At 36.1% G+C, this 16,794-nt stretch overlaps 2 protein-coding genes across 5 annotated transcripts; both read right to left on the bottom strand.

Annotated features, from left to right (window-relative positions):
* Positions 1-5,672: 5,672 nt before the first annotated feature.
* Positions 5,673-11,308, bottom strand: LOC130710888 (tocopherol cyclase, chloroplastic-like). The gene is made up of 7 exons (XM_057560276.1): positions 11,239-11,308; positions 11,010-11,174; positions 7,968-8,065; positions 7,485-7,598; positions 6,775-6,891; positions 6,091-6,240; positions 5,673-6,007 (listed from the first exon to the last, which is right to left on the bottom strand). The coding sequence occupies exons 1-7, from the start codon at positions 11,306-11,308 to the stop codon at positions 5,831-5,833; spliced, it is 891 nt and encodes a 296-aa protein (XP_057416259.1). The 3' UTR covers positions 5,673-5,830.
* Positions 11,309-12,476: 1,168 nt separating this feature from the next.
* Positions 12,477-15,472, bottom strand: LOC130727552 (F-box/kelch-repeat protein At3g23880-like). Of its 4 annotated transcripts, none has more exons than XM_057578710.1 (3): positions 15,299-15,472; positions 14,042-15,184; positions 12,477-12,838 (listed from the first exon to the last, which is right to left on the bottom strand). In XM_057578710.1, the coding sequence occupies exons 1-2, from the start codon at positions 15,350-15,352 to the stop codon at positions 14,069-14,071; spliced, it is 1,170 nt and encodes a 389-aa protein (XP_057434693.1). In that variant the 5' UTR covers positions 15,353-15,472; the 3' UTR covers positions 12,477-12,838; positions 14,042-14,068. The 4 variants fall into 4 exon arrangements, with proteins under 4 accessions (XP_057434693.1, XP_057434691.1, XP_057434694.1 ...); XM_057578708.1 differs by having other exon boundaries at positions 12,477-12,835; XM_057578711.1 differs by having other exon boundaries at positions 14,046-15,184.
* Between the last annotated feature and the right edge of the window lie 1,322 nt (positions 15,473-16,794).

The raw sequence follows: 16,794 nt of genomic DNA, 5'->3' as shown, positions 1-16,794 counted from the left end.
TCACAAATTCAAAGAAGAAGATTTCATGTAACCAGAAAAAAATAACCGAATAAGATTTCAAATATGAAAAGAGAATGATAAACCTGAAACCTAGAATTAGGATTCAAAACTAAAGACAAAGCAATTCAAATACCTTCGCACACAATGGTCATCTAGCTTCCACCAGTCCTCTACATTACAGACCTCAATCCCTCCTTTCCCTAGGTTAAAGTTTTTCTCCTGTAAGCATGGAAGAAGAGGAAAAGAATGAGATACATGAAGACAAATACAAAATTTGAAATGAAAGAACAATTGTAGGAATATTATAGCAAAAAGCAGGTTTTGCTCTGAGAAAAACACCAAGAAAAAGAACACCTTCACTCTCCAAGTATCTTTTTAGGATCGATCCCAATGCATATGGAACGGGGGAGTTCAATATCCAGCCATTAAAAACCACCAAGAGAACACAACAGAATATGAAAATGCACAAATAAGTTTGGATACTACAACCCCCAAAGAAAGGAACAACAAAGGATGAGGAAAATTAACAAAACAGTGGTGGTATTTATAGATAGCTTGGGATGAAGATTTAATATAAAAATATACATAACCCATAACTCTACCAGTAGATAGTCATTCGAATAGGGATAGGTTAACTATTTGTACAATCAATCAGTCAATTTAGTAGAGCAATTTATAGAGAAGGGAGATTGAACGAAGAAGTTAGAGAGGAAGCTAGCTCTTTCTACAAATCAAACCAAATTCCATCTCATACAAGTCGCATCAATGAAAGAATTCAAGCCTGCTTCTGCATCAAGTACTTCCGCCAGAGCCCAAGCATCTCCATCTTTCGTACAAGTCTCACCATACCCTCTGCCAAAAACCCGATTCAATTTTGGTTGATGATGAATGAATAGTTCTCATGAAAACGCAAGCTGCCTCCTTCTCTCTTGCTGAAACACCCACTTCGAGTTCGTACAACCGTCACCCATACCCTCTGCCACAAAGCCGCTGGAATGCAGTTGATTGAACCGTTCAGAAGCAAAAGGCAAAACCTAGATGATGGGTGAATAGTGGAGCTGGGCCGACAACAGCTGGAACGGATAAAAAAAATACATACAAGTACAAGTAATGGGCCGACAACAACAGCTGGAGAGCAAAAAGAGAGAGTCCAACAAAAACAATTTTGCAAAACAAAAACTGATAAAAAAAAACATGAACCGTAGGATCAAAGAGAATGAATGGCCAAGATGCAATTTCTCTTATGAATAGTGCTGTTCTAACAGCCCATTAAGTGTATGTAGATGTAGATGTAGATACAAGAGACAAACCGAGATATTACTTTATGAGAATTAAATACATGCCACTTGAACCAATACACATCACAGGTTCTAATTAACCTAGTTTATAACTTATTTGATCAAAATAGTTATGTGTGACGAACAACTTATTCGGCTCCTAAGTTTGCAACTTATTTGATCAAAATATAGTTTATAACGTACTTTTGTAGTTATATCAGTTCCTGAAAGAAATCAGAATACGAGCTAAATGACGATTAGAAAATGTAAAAAAGAATCACGGATCTCAAGTTCAGTACTAAAATGTTATAGCAAAATAAAGTTTCCTGTCTTATATTCTAATCGATTCTAATTCTGCTGCTTTTCATCTTCTCATATTAACTCACTTGGAAACAGAAGGATCATTGCTTGTCTCGGCCTTCCTTTTCTGCAGAAGTGAAATGGGGAGAAATTAAGATTTCATTGCAATTAAGTTGGAATATTATTATTATTTTTATAAATAACATCTAATACTTCAAAACACATGAGAATGCAAAAACAGTCATTTGAAGTGTTCCCAAGGACAAAAAGCCTATCCAGAACTACCTAGTTTTGAATTAAATTTAGTTTGCATAAAATCCGGTTTAGAACTAACCATTGTTTGGTTTGGCGAATCACTTTTAAAATTTGCATAAAAAAATTCAATTTAAAAGTAGAAACATAGGGAAAGAGATAAAGAACAAAATTAGTTCAAATAAAAACTGACTTTTTTTCCAACAATAACAAGTGATTCTATTAGTCTCATGGCAATATATGAGAGTTTTCTTCTCAGTTTTTTCTTTTACTTATTCACAGTCCCACTCTCAATCATCAAATGGTTCATGTTGACAGAGCAAAAACTACAAATAGTTTGGATAACTAACCATACATGAGTAAGTGTCACAATATGAATGAAAAGAGTAAATACCAATCAGTACTACATGAAGATTAGTGTTTTTTTCCAACTGCACATTATCCTATCCTTTGGAAAACAAAGATAGTTTAAAAAACACACCTAACCGGTTGCCTCATGTACATGAGAAACATCCATTTCTAGAAAACTTTCTCCTCAACACGTTGTTCCTTTTCGGTGCAGTTCAACACCTTTTTAATATTTTTCCTTTCTTGTGATAGACAGAGACATCTCTCAACAAAGGTTACTGCTTTTACACTTAGTGTATTAATACTACATGATTCATGTAGTACAAAGGATGAGAATAATGACATAACATTTGATAGATAGACACATAAAACATGAATAAAAACGACACAGGCTATTGGCATCAAGATTGGGTGATGGGTATTACTAAGAACTCTCTTTAAACTATTATTCTATCAAAGTCTGTCAGGGAAAGATAACATATCTGAGATGTTGGCATTCTGAAGACACTATGCCTTACCTCTTGGGCTTTTACCACCCGTCATTGCACTTCGAATCAAGTTTGTCACAGATTCTCTCCCCACTATCATGAGCACCAATGCACCTCTCGGCTATCAAATCCATTTCTTCTGTTCTAATCTGAAAAGATAATCAAATAAAAAGGTCTCAAAGGAAAATTTTGGGATGAAATTCATCTTGACCAGCTATGGCTCTATATCAATTCATTGAATAACATGGAAAATGCAAACATAAAATCCAAAAAGAACAAAATATATACCTTGACTTCAAGACTCAAGTCTAAACATGCTCTCGTAGACAACTTAATAGATCAATAAACATGCTCTCTATCAGAAAATCCCTTTCCCCATAGTCATTTCAATATCAGCAGAGTTCTTCTTCATCGCCCATTCATGTGCTCAGGCTTTCCATTTTCAAGCCCAACAGACTCATGCCAGCATCCTCCCTCTCCGGTTGAAGAAACTTGCACAAAAACAGAGATAATAGAGTTTGAGCAAATGTAGATATACTGAAAATATTTCAAAATTCAAAATGAGAAACAAAATAAGCAGGTGAAATCAATGTCTCGCCCACACACCACAAATTTATCAAAAACAAGAGCAAAACAAATTTATTTCCAATGGCCAGACACCCCACAAGTTATCTCTGGGATTCACTCGTCCAGACATGTCTGATTGTCTGGGGAAGAATCACTCAACAGAACAGGTGAAAGTAGATCAAAGATAGACAATTAAAGAAGTTGGATGTAGTAATCACTGATGGGCAACAACACGAATACATGTTAATTTATAGGCAACTGAGAGAAGATGAAAACGCGATTCAAAAGGGCAGATATGGCAAGATTTCGAAAATACCAAATCCCACAGCCTGGAAAGTAAAATATGAATCTGGTTTTCTGAGCAAAGATACGAAATAAAGAAATCAAGCAACTGAAGTTGGGATATACCACAGCGAAAGAGGAAACCTAGCAGAACAGTTGCTCATACACGGATGAACAGTATCCAGCGAAGAGATCTTCCACAATCTTCGCTTCTGCTCGACGTACTCACCCACACAGAGCATGCTTCCTCCTTCTCCTTCCACGATCTTCGGTTACCCTTCTGCATCCTCGCCTAACCCAGATTAGCTAGTCGGGGAAAAAAAAGGTAGGGAGTAGGGTGATAAAATATTGGGGTGAAACTGGGGAGAAGTGGGCCAATGATTAAAAAAACTAATTTCTCTCTTATGAATAGTGTTTTCCAAACTTCCCATTAAGTAGATGTAGATTTGCCAACAGTTGCTGTTCCCCTACAACTATACAACTTCTGATCTTGCATTCTTCTTTTGCCCTAATGTCCATTGGAGCGGGAGGCATAAGATCATCTTTGTTAGCCTTTGGTGTAGACCAGTTAAGTAAAAGGGACAAAGATGCAGTAATCAAAGAGAGCTACCTCAGCTGGTACTATGCTGTTGTGTTCGTGTCATCGCTGCTAGGTTTAAGTGTTGTCGACTTGTCGTCTATACACAAGATAACATGGGGTGGAAAGTGGGATTTGGAGTTCCTGTTATCTGATAGCTCATTTGCAAGTGTACAAAGTTACCCGTAGTAATAAATTATCGATCCATCAAGGATTGTGATTCAATAATAATTTCTATTAATTCTCTTATTTAGATTTATAAAAGTAAAAACCAATTTCAGATTTTAGAAGTAGTGATGTTGTACGCAATAAGTAACACGGAAAATTAAATAGATTTGAGAATTCAGTTGGGAAAAATAGCACCCTGGTATGTTTTACCTATTTGTCCTACGCTTCAATTTTAACAATATTTATATGAACTCAATAAACCTCTCTTCGGTGATCTAGCCTTTATTCCAGGATGTTGACAACTCACACGCCCTAGACTTCCAATTCAAATACTAACTCTGTTTTACGAGCACCTAGACCAGAGAACTGAAGATTAAGTCCTAATTAAACTAACCAACGCAACTAGGTTCTACTCTTGAATCAAGCAGTAGGGAACGCCTAATCGAATCGAATCATTATTTCCCTAACTCCTAATCAACTTCCGTTCTCATAGAAGTTAGCAAGTTCCTTGCGTGCACTTAAGAATGAACAATATAAATTGATTCAATTACGAAGATTGGAAAAGAGAACTCATATAAGTAAAGATTCAAATCAAAACATAGTTCAAAACGGATTCACAACCCAAGTACTAAAAGAAGTTTAGTTAAGCATGGCCATAATCAAGAATTCAAGAGAAAGAAAATATAGCACCTAAAATTTCCAGGAGAAACCTTACAAAAGCTCTTAAAACCCTAAAAGTTCGTACTAACGAGTCTAATCATAGCCTAAAATGAGAAAATTAGAAAAGTGTATCATGCCCATTCCCGTTATGACCAGTATAACAGGCTTGTGGCCAATGGCTCCAAATCGAAATCTCCTTCCTTCATTAAAAAATTGTAAAAATGGAAAGTGTCAATAATTGATGTAATAGCTTTTGTCGTACTCATAATTAGGATCGTAAGTGTATTAATAATATAGTCAAATTACATGGCACTTACCAGCAAAGTCTATGGTGAGTTTACTTAGAGTGTAGTCTGAATTCTGAAGAAGAGGGTCTAATTCAAAAGTATTTGGTATGATCAGACCAAGATAAGGTCCCTTTTGATTGGCTCTAGCAATTTTTCTTTGCACTTGTGGTGTCAAAGTACAACTTACAAATGCATATTGGGCATTAATCCACATAAATGACACAAGAAACATGGACAAGATTCTCCTACCACCTGCCATCTTTATCCACCCAAACACACAACACGCCCAACAGAGAGGGAGAGGAAGAGGGAGAGAGGGAGGTGGGGACTTGCGAAATGGAGGATCTTTTATATTAATAAAACTTATTGTAAACAGATAATTCTTTTCATTTTGATCTTTCTATATATAAACATTAAACTTTTCTCTGAATACCTGCCTTCACTAAATGCTGTTTGGCTTCACAAGTTGACATAATTTATATATGATTACTTACAAACTACAAAAACTTATGGCTTCTAACTAGAGGTGATTATGGATCATTCCACCCATGAAACCAAACATGCTATAAGAGAGAGTTTATACAAAATTCAAATCAAACTGAAAGAAAGATATAAACCAATTGATCACAAACCAGGTGGTTTAAACAGAGGAACCGCATTAAAAATGCCATCTAGGTCTACGGGTAATCCAAGAGCAGGGCCAATGACCGGTGGCATTGTCGTCTTGCCTTTCCAAGTGCTGAACCATGGACCTCCTCCAACTTCTAGAGCTGCCATGTCACTTGAAACGTCCAATATGATCTGCCATTTACCAAACATTTCATTAACATGTTCCATTAAACATTGAATGTAAGAACAATTTATGTGTGCGAATAACAAGTCACCTTCCCCTTGCTGCCATCATATCTTCGTTCCCATATTTTCAATGTAAGAATTCCGAAACATGTGTCTTTACAAGCTTGTGAAAGGCCTGCTTCTGATGTTGGCGCACGCAATGGAGTACCGGGATCATCTGTTTTTGCTTCTAATTCAACCTGCCACAATAGTGTGTTCGGATTTCTGTCAGCGTACATTACAAGGCAGTTTAAATGTGTCATGTCTCTTGTGTCGTTGGAGTGAATGAGTTTTTGACCAACTTGAACGTAAATACAAACACACTCATGTCATTTGCCAAAAGAAGTCCCATCAAATTATTATTTTTCTCCTGCATTGAGAAGTTCAACTATGTTGCACAAAGCATAAATTTAGGATTTGTTTGGGTTCTATTTCTATTTTTATTTCATACTCTTAATTTTAATTATAAAAATTTCACCTTGTTTCCATTTTCTTTTTTTCAGTTCTGTTGAGGAAATTTGAAACAAAGTGAAAAAAAGTAGTTAAAAGTAAAAACTGGAAATGAAAACTAAAACTTTTTCTAAAAACAAATAGGCCTCCATAGTTTATATATTGATAAGTTCAAATGAGATGCAAAACTATAATGCCCCACCCACAACACGTGTGTATGTGTGTATGCAACATTGCTTTTGGCCACCAGCAAAAACAAAACGTGATTAGAAAGATATAATTACCAGATAACTGCCATTGTCTGCAGACATAAACAAATAACCCCAAGGAGTGACTTCCCAGTTAACAAAACCATTCCATGGCACAAATTCATAAAATTTTCCACCATAATGAACTCCAATCTGCACCAGTTGGCAACATAGTAAAAATTAAGAAAAGTCAATCATAATAATAATAACAACAAGAGGAGGACGATTAATGGCATGCAGTGAACAACAGAAGATGGCAAATAGACCCCTAAAAATCTTACAAGAAGAACATAAATTCTTTTTTTATTTTATAACCACAACGTGAAACGAAAGAAAGCACCATCTACCATTAGATATACAAATTAGAACATTTCAGAAGAAATACCAATCTAATTAAACCACTTCATACAAAATATTAACATCACTCTTTTCATCACTCATGATTTTAAGCAGCGGACAAATGTTTCCGTAAAGTATCAGTAATACAATTTATGCACAAATTTTAAGATATTAAAAGACTGTATTTATCCTCACCCCAAGAGTTTGTCTTTATCAAAGAGAACAACTAGCAAGAGCAGAAACAGTTATTTTGGCAAAAAGAGAAATCAAATTAGTTATATGTCCTAGTCCTTTTGTCATTCCCATGACTAGCACCATTTATTTCAGAGGTAGTCTTAAATTTATTTCCTGGTGTAATAAATTTATGAAATGAATCAAATTTATAGCCAAATGCTTCATGAAGGTACCAGTGCAGCATTTTCGAAGGTCTCGGTTATCCCAGGAATTTGCCTCAATCCACCAGCAGCTGTAAGTGCAATTTCTCCACTAGCACCCTCACCTTCAAAAACATTACATTGAACCTGCATGAAACATTAACAATTTGAGATGCATAAAAATATAAAAGCACAGACACTGATCCAAACAAAGGTGAGAATAATTGAATCTCAATATAACAATACAAAAGGACTCCATCTCCTGCAGTCTCCAAGGCCTAATGAAGCATGACTTATGTGCTTGCTGTCTATAGCTTGTTAACAGACAATTGATTTTTCTAGAAGTATAAAACATAATGCTGAAGAAATAAAACATTCTAACCATAATTTTCAATAGACAAGGTTTGCAATTGATTGCATACAATCAGCAACGGCTTAAGATTCATAGCAAACTAGGGAATTGATGTGCTAATGAACTTTAGAAGATATACTTTCATGAATAAAAATATTACTTACCCAAAACCACTTTCTTGGGAATCCTCCGCCCCAGTTCTTTTCTGAATAAGATGGGGCATTTTCAAACTCAATCCTCTCGCCATCCCATTCTATCCAACCTGAGATTCAATATTAATATAAGAAAAATGAAAGAGAACATAAATACTGCAAGGTGCAAGCAAGTGATTACTTCTTAAAGCATAAAAGTACTTCACCAAAATATGAGCCTAGTAATCCAATCTTAGTCCAAAATTGACATTGTAAGTGTAAATAGCATTATACTCCCCCCTTCCTGATTCACCTCATGGTTCTAGAAATGATTATATATCCTTTCAGCATGACTATTATCGACGTGTAATATTTTGTAGGTAGCAGGTGACTAATAGCTTGTTGGGATCAGTTTTACATTTATTCAAAATCAATTCTCCCAAGTAGAAGCAAGAAAGAGAAATTTGTGCTCTACACGTCAATCAGAAGCAATTCTCATTTAACATGAAAACAAGTTGGGTTTCCAAATATGCATTAAGGCCCAGTTTGGAAAGCTTCTAGTTTATGGGAACTTTTTTACTAAAATAAGTACTTGGTTCTTAATTTACGGAAAAGTCTACAACTACCAAGTTAGTTATGGTGTGGTTTGGTGAAGATTGGATGAGTTTTCAACTAATGAGCTATTTCATTTAATGAGATTGAATATGAACTGAACCATCATTCTTAACCTAACAGTTTGAATTTTATGATTCCCAGAATCATCACTAAATTGTTACAAGTTTTAAGATTTTAGTAACTACAAGTAAATGATACTTCTAGTAGTAGTACGTGGCCGGCCAATTCATTTTGAAACATTCATTTTTCTGCCATAAACGCTACTAAATTCTTTAGAATGAGTTTTGTGAATAATGTCCACCATTTGACCACTTCTTCAAGAAGTAAATTTTAGTCATTTTTGGTGAATGGTGGAATAGGAACAAAGAAAAAAATCGGGACTTTGGGATGTGAAATTATGTTAATTTACTTCTTGTTTCTCAATGAGATTTGAAATTAAAGTTGAAGTTGGTTATTTCTTATTGAAAAACAAGAATCCACTTAAATGTGAGTCTTGTGTCTTCAATGACATACTAATTAAGTTTGAAATTCTATAAATAATTGATTTTAGTCAAAATCAATTCTTAGGAAAGAGTTTATGTAAGTAGATTTTGAAGAAATAAAAAGAGTGTTTCGGGGATTTCTAGTAGAATAGGAAATTTGATGGCATTATTCATCTTGCGGTGGTTAGAACCGGACACAGAGTTGGTGAAAATGCAAAATGCATGTTGTGCCAATTATTCCAACGATTGATTTTTTTAGCCGTCGCAGGATGCTCTCCCGACGCTCGTACCTGTGACGCTAGCCAGCCTCCTCAACTCGTATTTTGCGGCGGTTTTAACCGCGGCAAAATGCTGTTATTTTTGTAGTGCATTGACAATCAATTATAATATGCCACATAGGGAATAATTACATATTCTCCTTTTTAATTTTAATTAAATTTGATAGAATTCAATTAAGTAGTACTGTAAACTACATTAACAGTGCATATTACATTAATCTATTGTAGGAGCATTATACTAGTATCATTTTGAGGCAACTTTTTACTATCAACAAGTAAATAAAAACTATCTGATTTCATTAATGAGGTGGATAGAACTTAATTTATTTATGATCCATCACTTAGCATCTTTTAGAAGGGAAAGTCGGTTTGACATGCTACAATTAATTATATGACATTTCTTAACACGACGCACTATCACATACACTAGTAACACTATTATTAGTATAGTGATAAACTTAAATATTATATAAAAAAAAACAATTTTATTTCATTCAAGGGAAAAAGAAACAAAGCAGTTTTACGCTAGTATATAGTACTATTATTAGTATATATAGTCACATTTCAAAAAAAATAAAACAAGGGAAAGTTTATTTTACAATTCTAACACTAATAAGACTAATAGGATTAATAGGACTACAAAGAAGCTCAGACATAGAAAAAGGAATCAGAGGCAGCTTAGTTTTTATAAAAATAGGATTAATAAAACATATATACAAAAGAATAAATGCTATACAAGGAAAAAAAAATAAGGAGTTGTGATGCTTGAAATAGTTGCATCTCCACTGTGCAGTGATCCTAGCCACCGAAATTCCACCATCTCTTCTTTTTCTTTAGATAGGAATCATGAAGGCAACTTTGAAAATGAAATGACATGTAACACAATTAAATGAAGATACATTAGCACTTAAAAAGTGACTTCTTTTATATTCAAGGTAAATCGATAGATATTTAAACTCATCTTTTCATGTTACAACTTTGAAAGTCAGACCGTGTATCCACATGAGGGAGATTTAGCTGCATTTTAATTTAGAAAAGAGAGTTCATGGCATAATAACTAGAAAATGGTGTGAGAAATAGTTTGAACCTTTCAAAGAACGCAGTAGGGAGATTCAATAGTACGTACTTAGAAATACAACTATACAAGAATCAGAGTTTATGAGCAACATGTTCTCATTTGTTGAGTTTCTACAGTGTTAGTATAAAAGATATGTAAGTTACTTCCTTCTAGATAAATTGGGTTGTAATGTACCTCTGCCCAAAAGCTCTGAAATATCACTCAACAAGTTACAAGTAAGGGTCATACAATTAGCCTTGGTTGTAAGATACGCTCCTAACCTTGGTTGTCAAGTTTGGGTTGAGGAGGTTCCAGAAGTGGCTCAGAACTTGGTAGATCTTGACATTGTGGCCTATATGCCTTCTTAATTCGATGATGGGATTATTTCGGGAAAAAAAAAACTTTAGCCGCCTCTAGCTCACAAGCAAAAAGTTTCACAAAAGATAAAGACTCATTCAAGAGAGTTGGATTTGGCAACTCTAGCACAAGATTTCGCATCTCGCTCCGAGATCTAAATGGTGGTGTGAGATTTTGTGATGGGGTGTCCAATCTGAATCCCCTCCTTCAACACAAAGAAAAAAAGTCTTTTATGACTTAAAGTGGTCCTTTAGTCTCAATGACCAAGTCCTGCATCTGTTAAAACCCAGCATTTCTGTTCCCAAGGGATGGGTCTTCCCTGTTATGACAAGGCAATGCAAAGGTGCTCCAAAGTCAACCAACTGCAACTGCTTCATTGTTCCAGCTACTATCATATGATCTTCGCTACCAAGCCGAGCAAGCCCAACACACTCAGTATCTTCAGTGTATGCTGCAAAACAAGGGAGGGATGTTTTGGTGTGAGAAATAAAAGGCAGGCCATTGGAGAAGAATACCAACTCTTATTACAGTGAAGAATGGCTCCCAATCAGCAAATATTACAAGACACATATATCTATGATCCATAAATACAGGCAAAGGACAATACAAATATAGGAACCAAACTTATAGAAACAATCCTGCTAATGAGTGCCCTAAGGACACTGGTTAAGGATAATTTAATACTCTTAAATTCAATTAAATGCTTAAATATGTTCCAACATTATATTTAGTAGGCCGGGTATGAAAGATATACAAAAATAAAAATAAAAATAGAAGATGTAGAAAAAGTCAAGCCTAAAAGTATAGCCAAAAACTTACACTGCAAATTACTTTGCTATCTAGCGGTCTCATCATGACCCCATGATATATGCAGTTGTTTTAGATAGTAAAATGAACATGGACTTTTGACAAATTGATTTTTCTGAATAACAATAAGTTTCGTGGCAATCCATCTCATTATCAATAATTCCTTAACTTTACTTGGTATTAAGAATTAGAAATCTAATTATTATTCTTGTACATCATTTCGACACATTGTTTTAGTTAAAAAAACATTTTTAAAATGTATATATGTTTGTTTTCAACAAAATGGATCTATCTTCACAAATTGTGGGTATCAATGAATCAATTGAGAGCATAATGAAAGGAAAAAAAACACATTTATATTAAGGTTTGTTAGTACAGCTCCTAAGAACACAGTTTTAGAATTTCATTGCAATGGACATCCTATCCCTCCACCAAAATCACCCATTTCCGGGTCCGGATCCTCTCTAGTGAAATTCTCTACTGAAAAAATTGACAGACTTTGTGGCAGCTGGAAACATTTTGTGGCGGTCCAAACACAAATGTCCATTGGAGAAAACTTGAGAGGATTTCACTGGAGAGGATCTCAGCCCCCCATTTCCTACTTCCATATTCGAGTGAGCCTAAACCGATTCTTGTCGTCTTAGAATTATAATCAATGATAGGTTTTGTGTCATTATATTGTCATTGTTAAAATGTTAAAACAAAAAATGTTCCTCCCCATTTAAATTGAAACATGCAATTAAACTCCAGATAATCCTAGACTGTGCGTATGTTACCCCTTACTTAAAAGTTTGTCAACTATAAATCTTAACATCCTCATTTATACGTGCAAATTGTTCGTCCCCGTGAACTTTTTTAACATATAACGTGAGGTATACGAAAGTATAGTATGCAAGAATTGAATATGTGAGTTGATATAAATATATGTTCTAACAATTAAAAAAAGTTGTCACACAAATAGTTTAATATACCATTAATCCAAAATATAATGAGAATGTAGAAAAAAACTCTGATTACAAATAAATTAACCGAGCTATTATTTGTAGAGATTAAATTACAAATAAAACATTTGTTCCAATAATTTGAAATCAATTGATTAATTGAAATAAAACCTCCATAGGGCTCGTAATCCTTCATATAAATTAACTGGGTCTTCGCTCCTTGTAGTCAAGATCCTAATGGACTCCCCATGGCTTCCTTTCTTCTCCATGGACCTCAATGAAGGATTTCAGCTTCTGTTTGACCCAATTTTTCATTGATCACTTCACCAACATACGTGAATGATGCTACCAGACCCACTAACTGCTGCTCAAAAGTCAAAACCAATAACAAAAACTCAGATCATAAGTACCATAACATTTCATATACTTATAATTAAAAAAATCTCTCATTAGATTAAAGCTTAAAATACATAGCAGATTAAAAGTCCATCACTATCAACAATATGAAACAACATTTGATACCAATTCATTTCCAACTAATCAATATTAAGATCTGTCAAAGTGCTATTACGAGAAACCAAAGTAAGAGATCAAACCATAATTTTGTAACCCTTTTGAGATTCTTATTCAAATATGCCCTTAGTTGTGATATGAACTATTTCCTAGATGAGCCTCACAAAAATGGATCAAATTACATGCCCTTGAATTTATTCTTCTTCTACCACTGCAGATTACTTTGCCATCTAGCAGCCTCATCATGACATCATGATATATGCAGCTGTTTGAGATAGTAAAATGAACATGGACTTGTAGCAAATTGATTTTTCTGAATTACAGAAGTTTCGTGACAATCCATCTCATGATCAATTATTCCTTAACTTAACTTGATATTAAGAATTAAAAGTCTAAATACTGTTCTTGTACATCATTTCCACACATTGTTCTAGTAAAAGAAACCTATTTAAAATGTCTATATGTTTGTTTTCAAATAATAAATGGATCTTTCTTCACATTGTGGGTAGTAATGAATGAATGAATTGAAAGCATAACGAAAGCCACAACCATAATTAAGGTTTTTCAGTACAGCTTCCAACAACTCAGTTTTAGAATTTCATTGCAGAGGATCTCCTATCCCTCCACCAAAATCACAATAGGCATAAAATCACCCATTTTCCTACTTTCATTTTCGAGTGAGCCTAATCCTATTCTTGTCATCTTAGAATTGTAATCAATGATAGGTTTTGTGTCATTATATTGCCATGGTTGTTACCTATATGAAACTATTAGTCTTTCCATCTTTGAAAAGGAGTTCACTACATCCAGCATAGTAAGGTTCCACAAAGTTAGAATCCAAACCAAAACAGCAACTATTAGAGTCTTTGTGGTTAGGATTGTTAGTCCAAAGTTGCCTCTAAAAGCCATTAAAAAACTCCCTACTGCTTGGATGAATCTCCAGATATTTAACGACTAGAACTATAACTCCACAAACATTACAACTATAATAGAAGGCATATTAAAAGGGAAATAAATGTGTTTCTAACAAATTGAAAGTGAAAGTTGAGGAGCTTACTTACAAATCGAAGCTCTTGTGGAGATTTCAGTCGCTAACATCAGGGAGTGAAAGCATTGACTCTGTATATATGGGCACTGATGCATCTAGTAAACCACAATGGTTCGGATACTCTAGTTGTTCTTCTTGTTCTACTCCTTCACCACTATACTTTTTTACTTTTGATCCAGAATATATAACAATATCACCACCTTTTGTAGAGCATATTGGGAAGTGATATATCTCCGTAGATAGAACAAGAGTCTTGGTCCAAGATGTCTGTACTTTGTATTTCTTCATAACCCATATTTCACATGTACCATCTCTCTGCATAATTGATAGACTTAAAAATCTTCCATGCACCCACAATTCAAAACAAGGGAAAAGAAGACCATGAGGCATGGGTATCTCTAAGAGTCTCTTTTCCATTAAATCAAAGGCAATAATAAACATGTTCGTAACACCATCGACCCAGTTACTAACCGCCCAGTGAATAGCCTCGTTAAAGAGCAATCCATGACAAGGTTCAATAGTGGTCAAGGGAGGCAAATCAACACCCTCGGTATATTTCCACATATTAGCTCTCAATGAGAAAAACTGCACATCTGGTAAATGAGTAGGTTGGTAACAGTCCGTAACGGGCACTCGAACCACCAAGTAGTCATCTGTCAAGGAATGGTAACCAAATCCATATAGATGATCAAAAACATTGGTGTCAACAACAGGAGATGAAAGTATTGGTTTGTGGACATGTGTGGATGGATTCCACAGGTAGAGACTATCATTCCACGGGTGCTGATAACCAATATTCCTAATCCAGGTGATTAGCAGAAAGCCTCTACACGAACCGTGAATCGAAATACAGTTACGAGGCAAGGATAAATCATGATAATTAGACAAAAAGTGACAATTGATTGGTTGAGAAACACGATGAGATTGAAGCGGTCCCTCTAAGTCAATGGTTCGAATGGCATGAGAGTCAGCGAAAAGGAGTGAAGGAGCAGCACGTTGAAAATGTAATGATGCAAAGAGGGGATCGGATATGAGAGATCTCCATAACTTGCACACAGCCTTGAATCGTACAATAGACTTCACCGGCAACCTCAAAAGGATTTCAATTATCAAATCTCGATCCATGTCAATATGCAGTGTTTGAATCTGAATCTGAATTGAATTGAATTCACAAAGTGAGATTGATAGATAGATACAGTAGCAATAGCAATTGTTGTTTGGGTTTAGGGTTTACAAATTACAACTGTGATCGATCAAATGATTTACCTCGATGGTAGACACAGACGCGGCTTCCGGCGGACTCGCACCGTCAGAGGACATGGATGAACGGACAGAGTAATGCGGTGGGCTGCAATGGCGGAAGGAAAGGCGGCGCGTCGCTTAATTGGAGGAGTTTTCCTTCTTTTTTTTTTTTTTGGTCAAAGATGGACTTTCCAATAAAAAAAGCCGGCAAAAGCCCAGCAGAGGAACAAGGAAACCAGATACACACAAGGCACTACAAGCCAAAGGAAGACGCACCGGACCCCACATGCCACATGCACAAGCCAACAAAGAGTAAAACATTGAGAACAGCAGACTCCATGTGCCACATGCACTAGTCAACAAAGTAAATGAAATAATGGAGTACAAGTGAAGTAAGTGCAGCACTAAAATAAAGTCTACCACCACTCCACTAGCCAACAACAGCACACAGAGGAGATGTACTCTAGAGACCCAATGAGCTTAGGAGAGATTGCTGGTAACGATGGAGAGGGGCACAACACCATTAATCAACTTGCACAGCTTTGACGAGCAACCTGGGGTCGAAGTTATCTTGGTGGGACATTTCTTGCATCTTCTGAGAGGGCCAAAGCTATTTGGTGAGGAGGGTGGAGAGCCCACCCCGCAGGCAAAGAGTCATGGAGGCAGAAGTTAGCTATGAGATGAGCTACCTTGTTGCTTTTTCTACTAACCCACTTAAAACTGCAGGATTGAAAAGAGGCCTTTAATTTGACAATATCCTCCACAATAACCTTGATATCTCCTCTTTGTTTTCTACTGTTCTGGGAATGAACATTGAAGAGAGGCATAGTACCTAGGGGTAGAGAGATTGTGCCAAGAGAGAGTGAGAATGAGAGAGAGTGCTGAATTTCAAGTGTTATTTCATCAAATGAGCAAAAAGTCCCTTCCAATTGATAACTACCTCCTATTTATAGAGCTTGGGTACTACCTATTGGGCCAATTGGGCCTCCGAGGTCAAGGCCCAACTGAAGGCCAGGGCCCCGCCTCAGGGCGGGATACATGCTGGGCGTTGCCCCTCTAGGGGCTCGCCCAGTCCACTAGTCCACAAGACACCGAGCTCGAGGTACGAGAGCTAAGGGTGTCTTTTAAATGCTGTTACATGTCTTATTGTTCACCGGAATCTATACTGCCAACATGGCTTGAGAAAAGAGAAGTTAACCATACCGCCAACATGGCGTGAGCAAAAGGAAACTAGCATTTTCAGTTACCCAGTCCACTGACTTGACGAGCAAACCAAGCTGGCAAGTCCACAAGTCCGCAAGCGGCGAGCAAACCAAGCTGGCAAGTCCACAAGTCCGCAAGCGGCGAGAACGACTACTTTGTATTGGTGACAAGTTGGAGCAGGTGTATGATCTCTCGCCGGCGGGAAAGGTGGCAGGCATGGGTCATGTGCCGATCATTCAATCATTGACTGGCGGTGACCCCGATGAGCGACCGAACTTCGTTGTTGGTGTCAATCGTCAGGCGATGGCGTTTGATCC

This window comes from Lotus japonicus, chromosome 1 (genome assembly GCF_012489685.1).
Source record: "Lotus japonicus ecotype B-129 chromosome 1, LjGifu_v1.2".
Classification (NCBI taxonomy): Eukaryota; Viridiplantae; Streptophyta; class Magnoliopsida; order Fabales; family Fabaceae; genus Lotus; species Lotus japonicus.
The sequence above is the reverse complement of the archived record's forward strand: the minus strand, read 5'-3'. Positions and strand labels throughout refer to the sequence as shown.

What these genes read in the sequence shown, in the direction of transcription:
- LOC130710888 (XM_057560276.1), bottom strand. Translation starts at nt 11,308, where the DNA reads ATGGATCATAGATATATGTGTCTTGTAATATTTGCTGATTGGGAGCCA. An exon ending in TCCCAAGAAAGTGGTTTTGG is followed by an intron (nt 7,599 to 7,967) that starts GTAAGTAATATT and finishes TGTTTCATGCAG; the next exon opens with GTTCAATGTAATGTTTTTGA. An exon ending in CCTTCGAAAATGCTGCACTG is followed by an intron (nt 6,892 to 7,484) that starts GTACCTTCATGA and finishes CAACTGGTGCAG; the next exon opens with ATTGGAGTTCATTATGGTGG.
- LOC130727552 (XM_057578710.1), bottom strand. Translation starts at nt 15,352, where the DNA reads ATGTCCTCTGACGGTGCGAGTCCGCCGGAAGCCGCGTCTGTGTCTACC. An exon ending in CGTCTGTGTCTACCATCGAG is followed by an intron (nt 15,185 to 15,298) that starts GTAAATCATTTG and finishes AATTCAATTCAG; the next exon opens with ATTCAGATTCAAACACTGCA.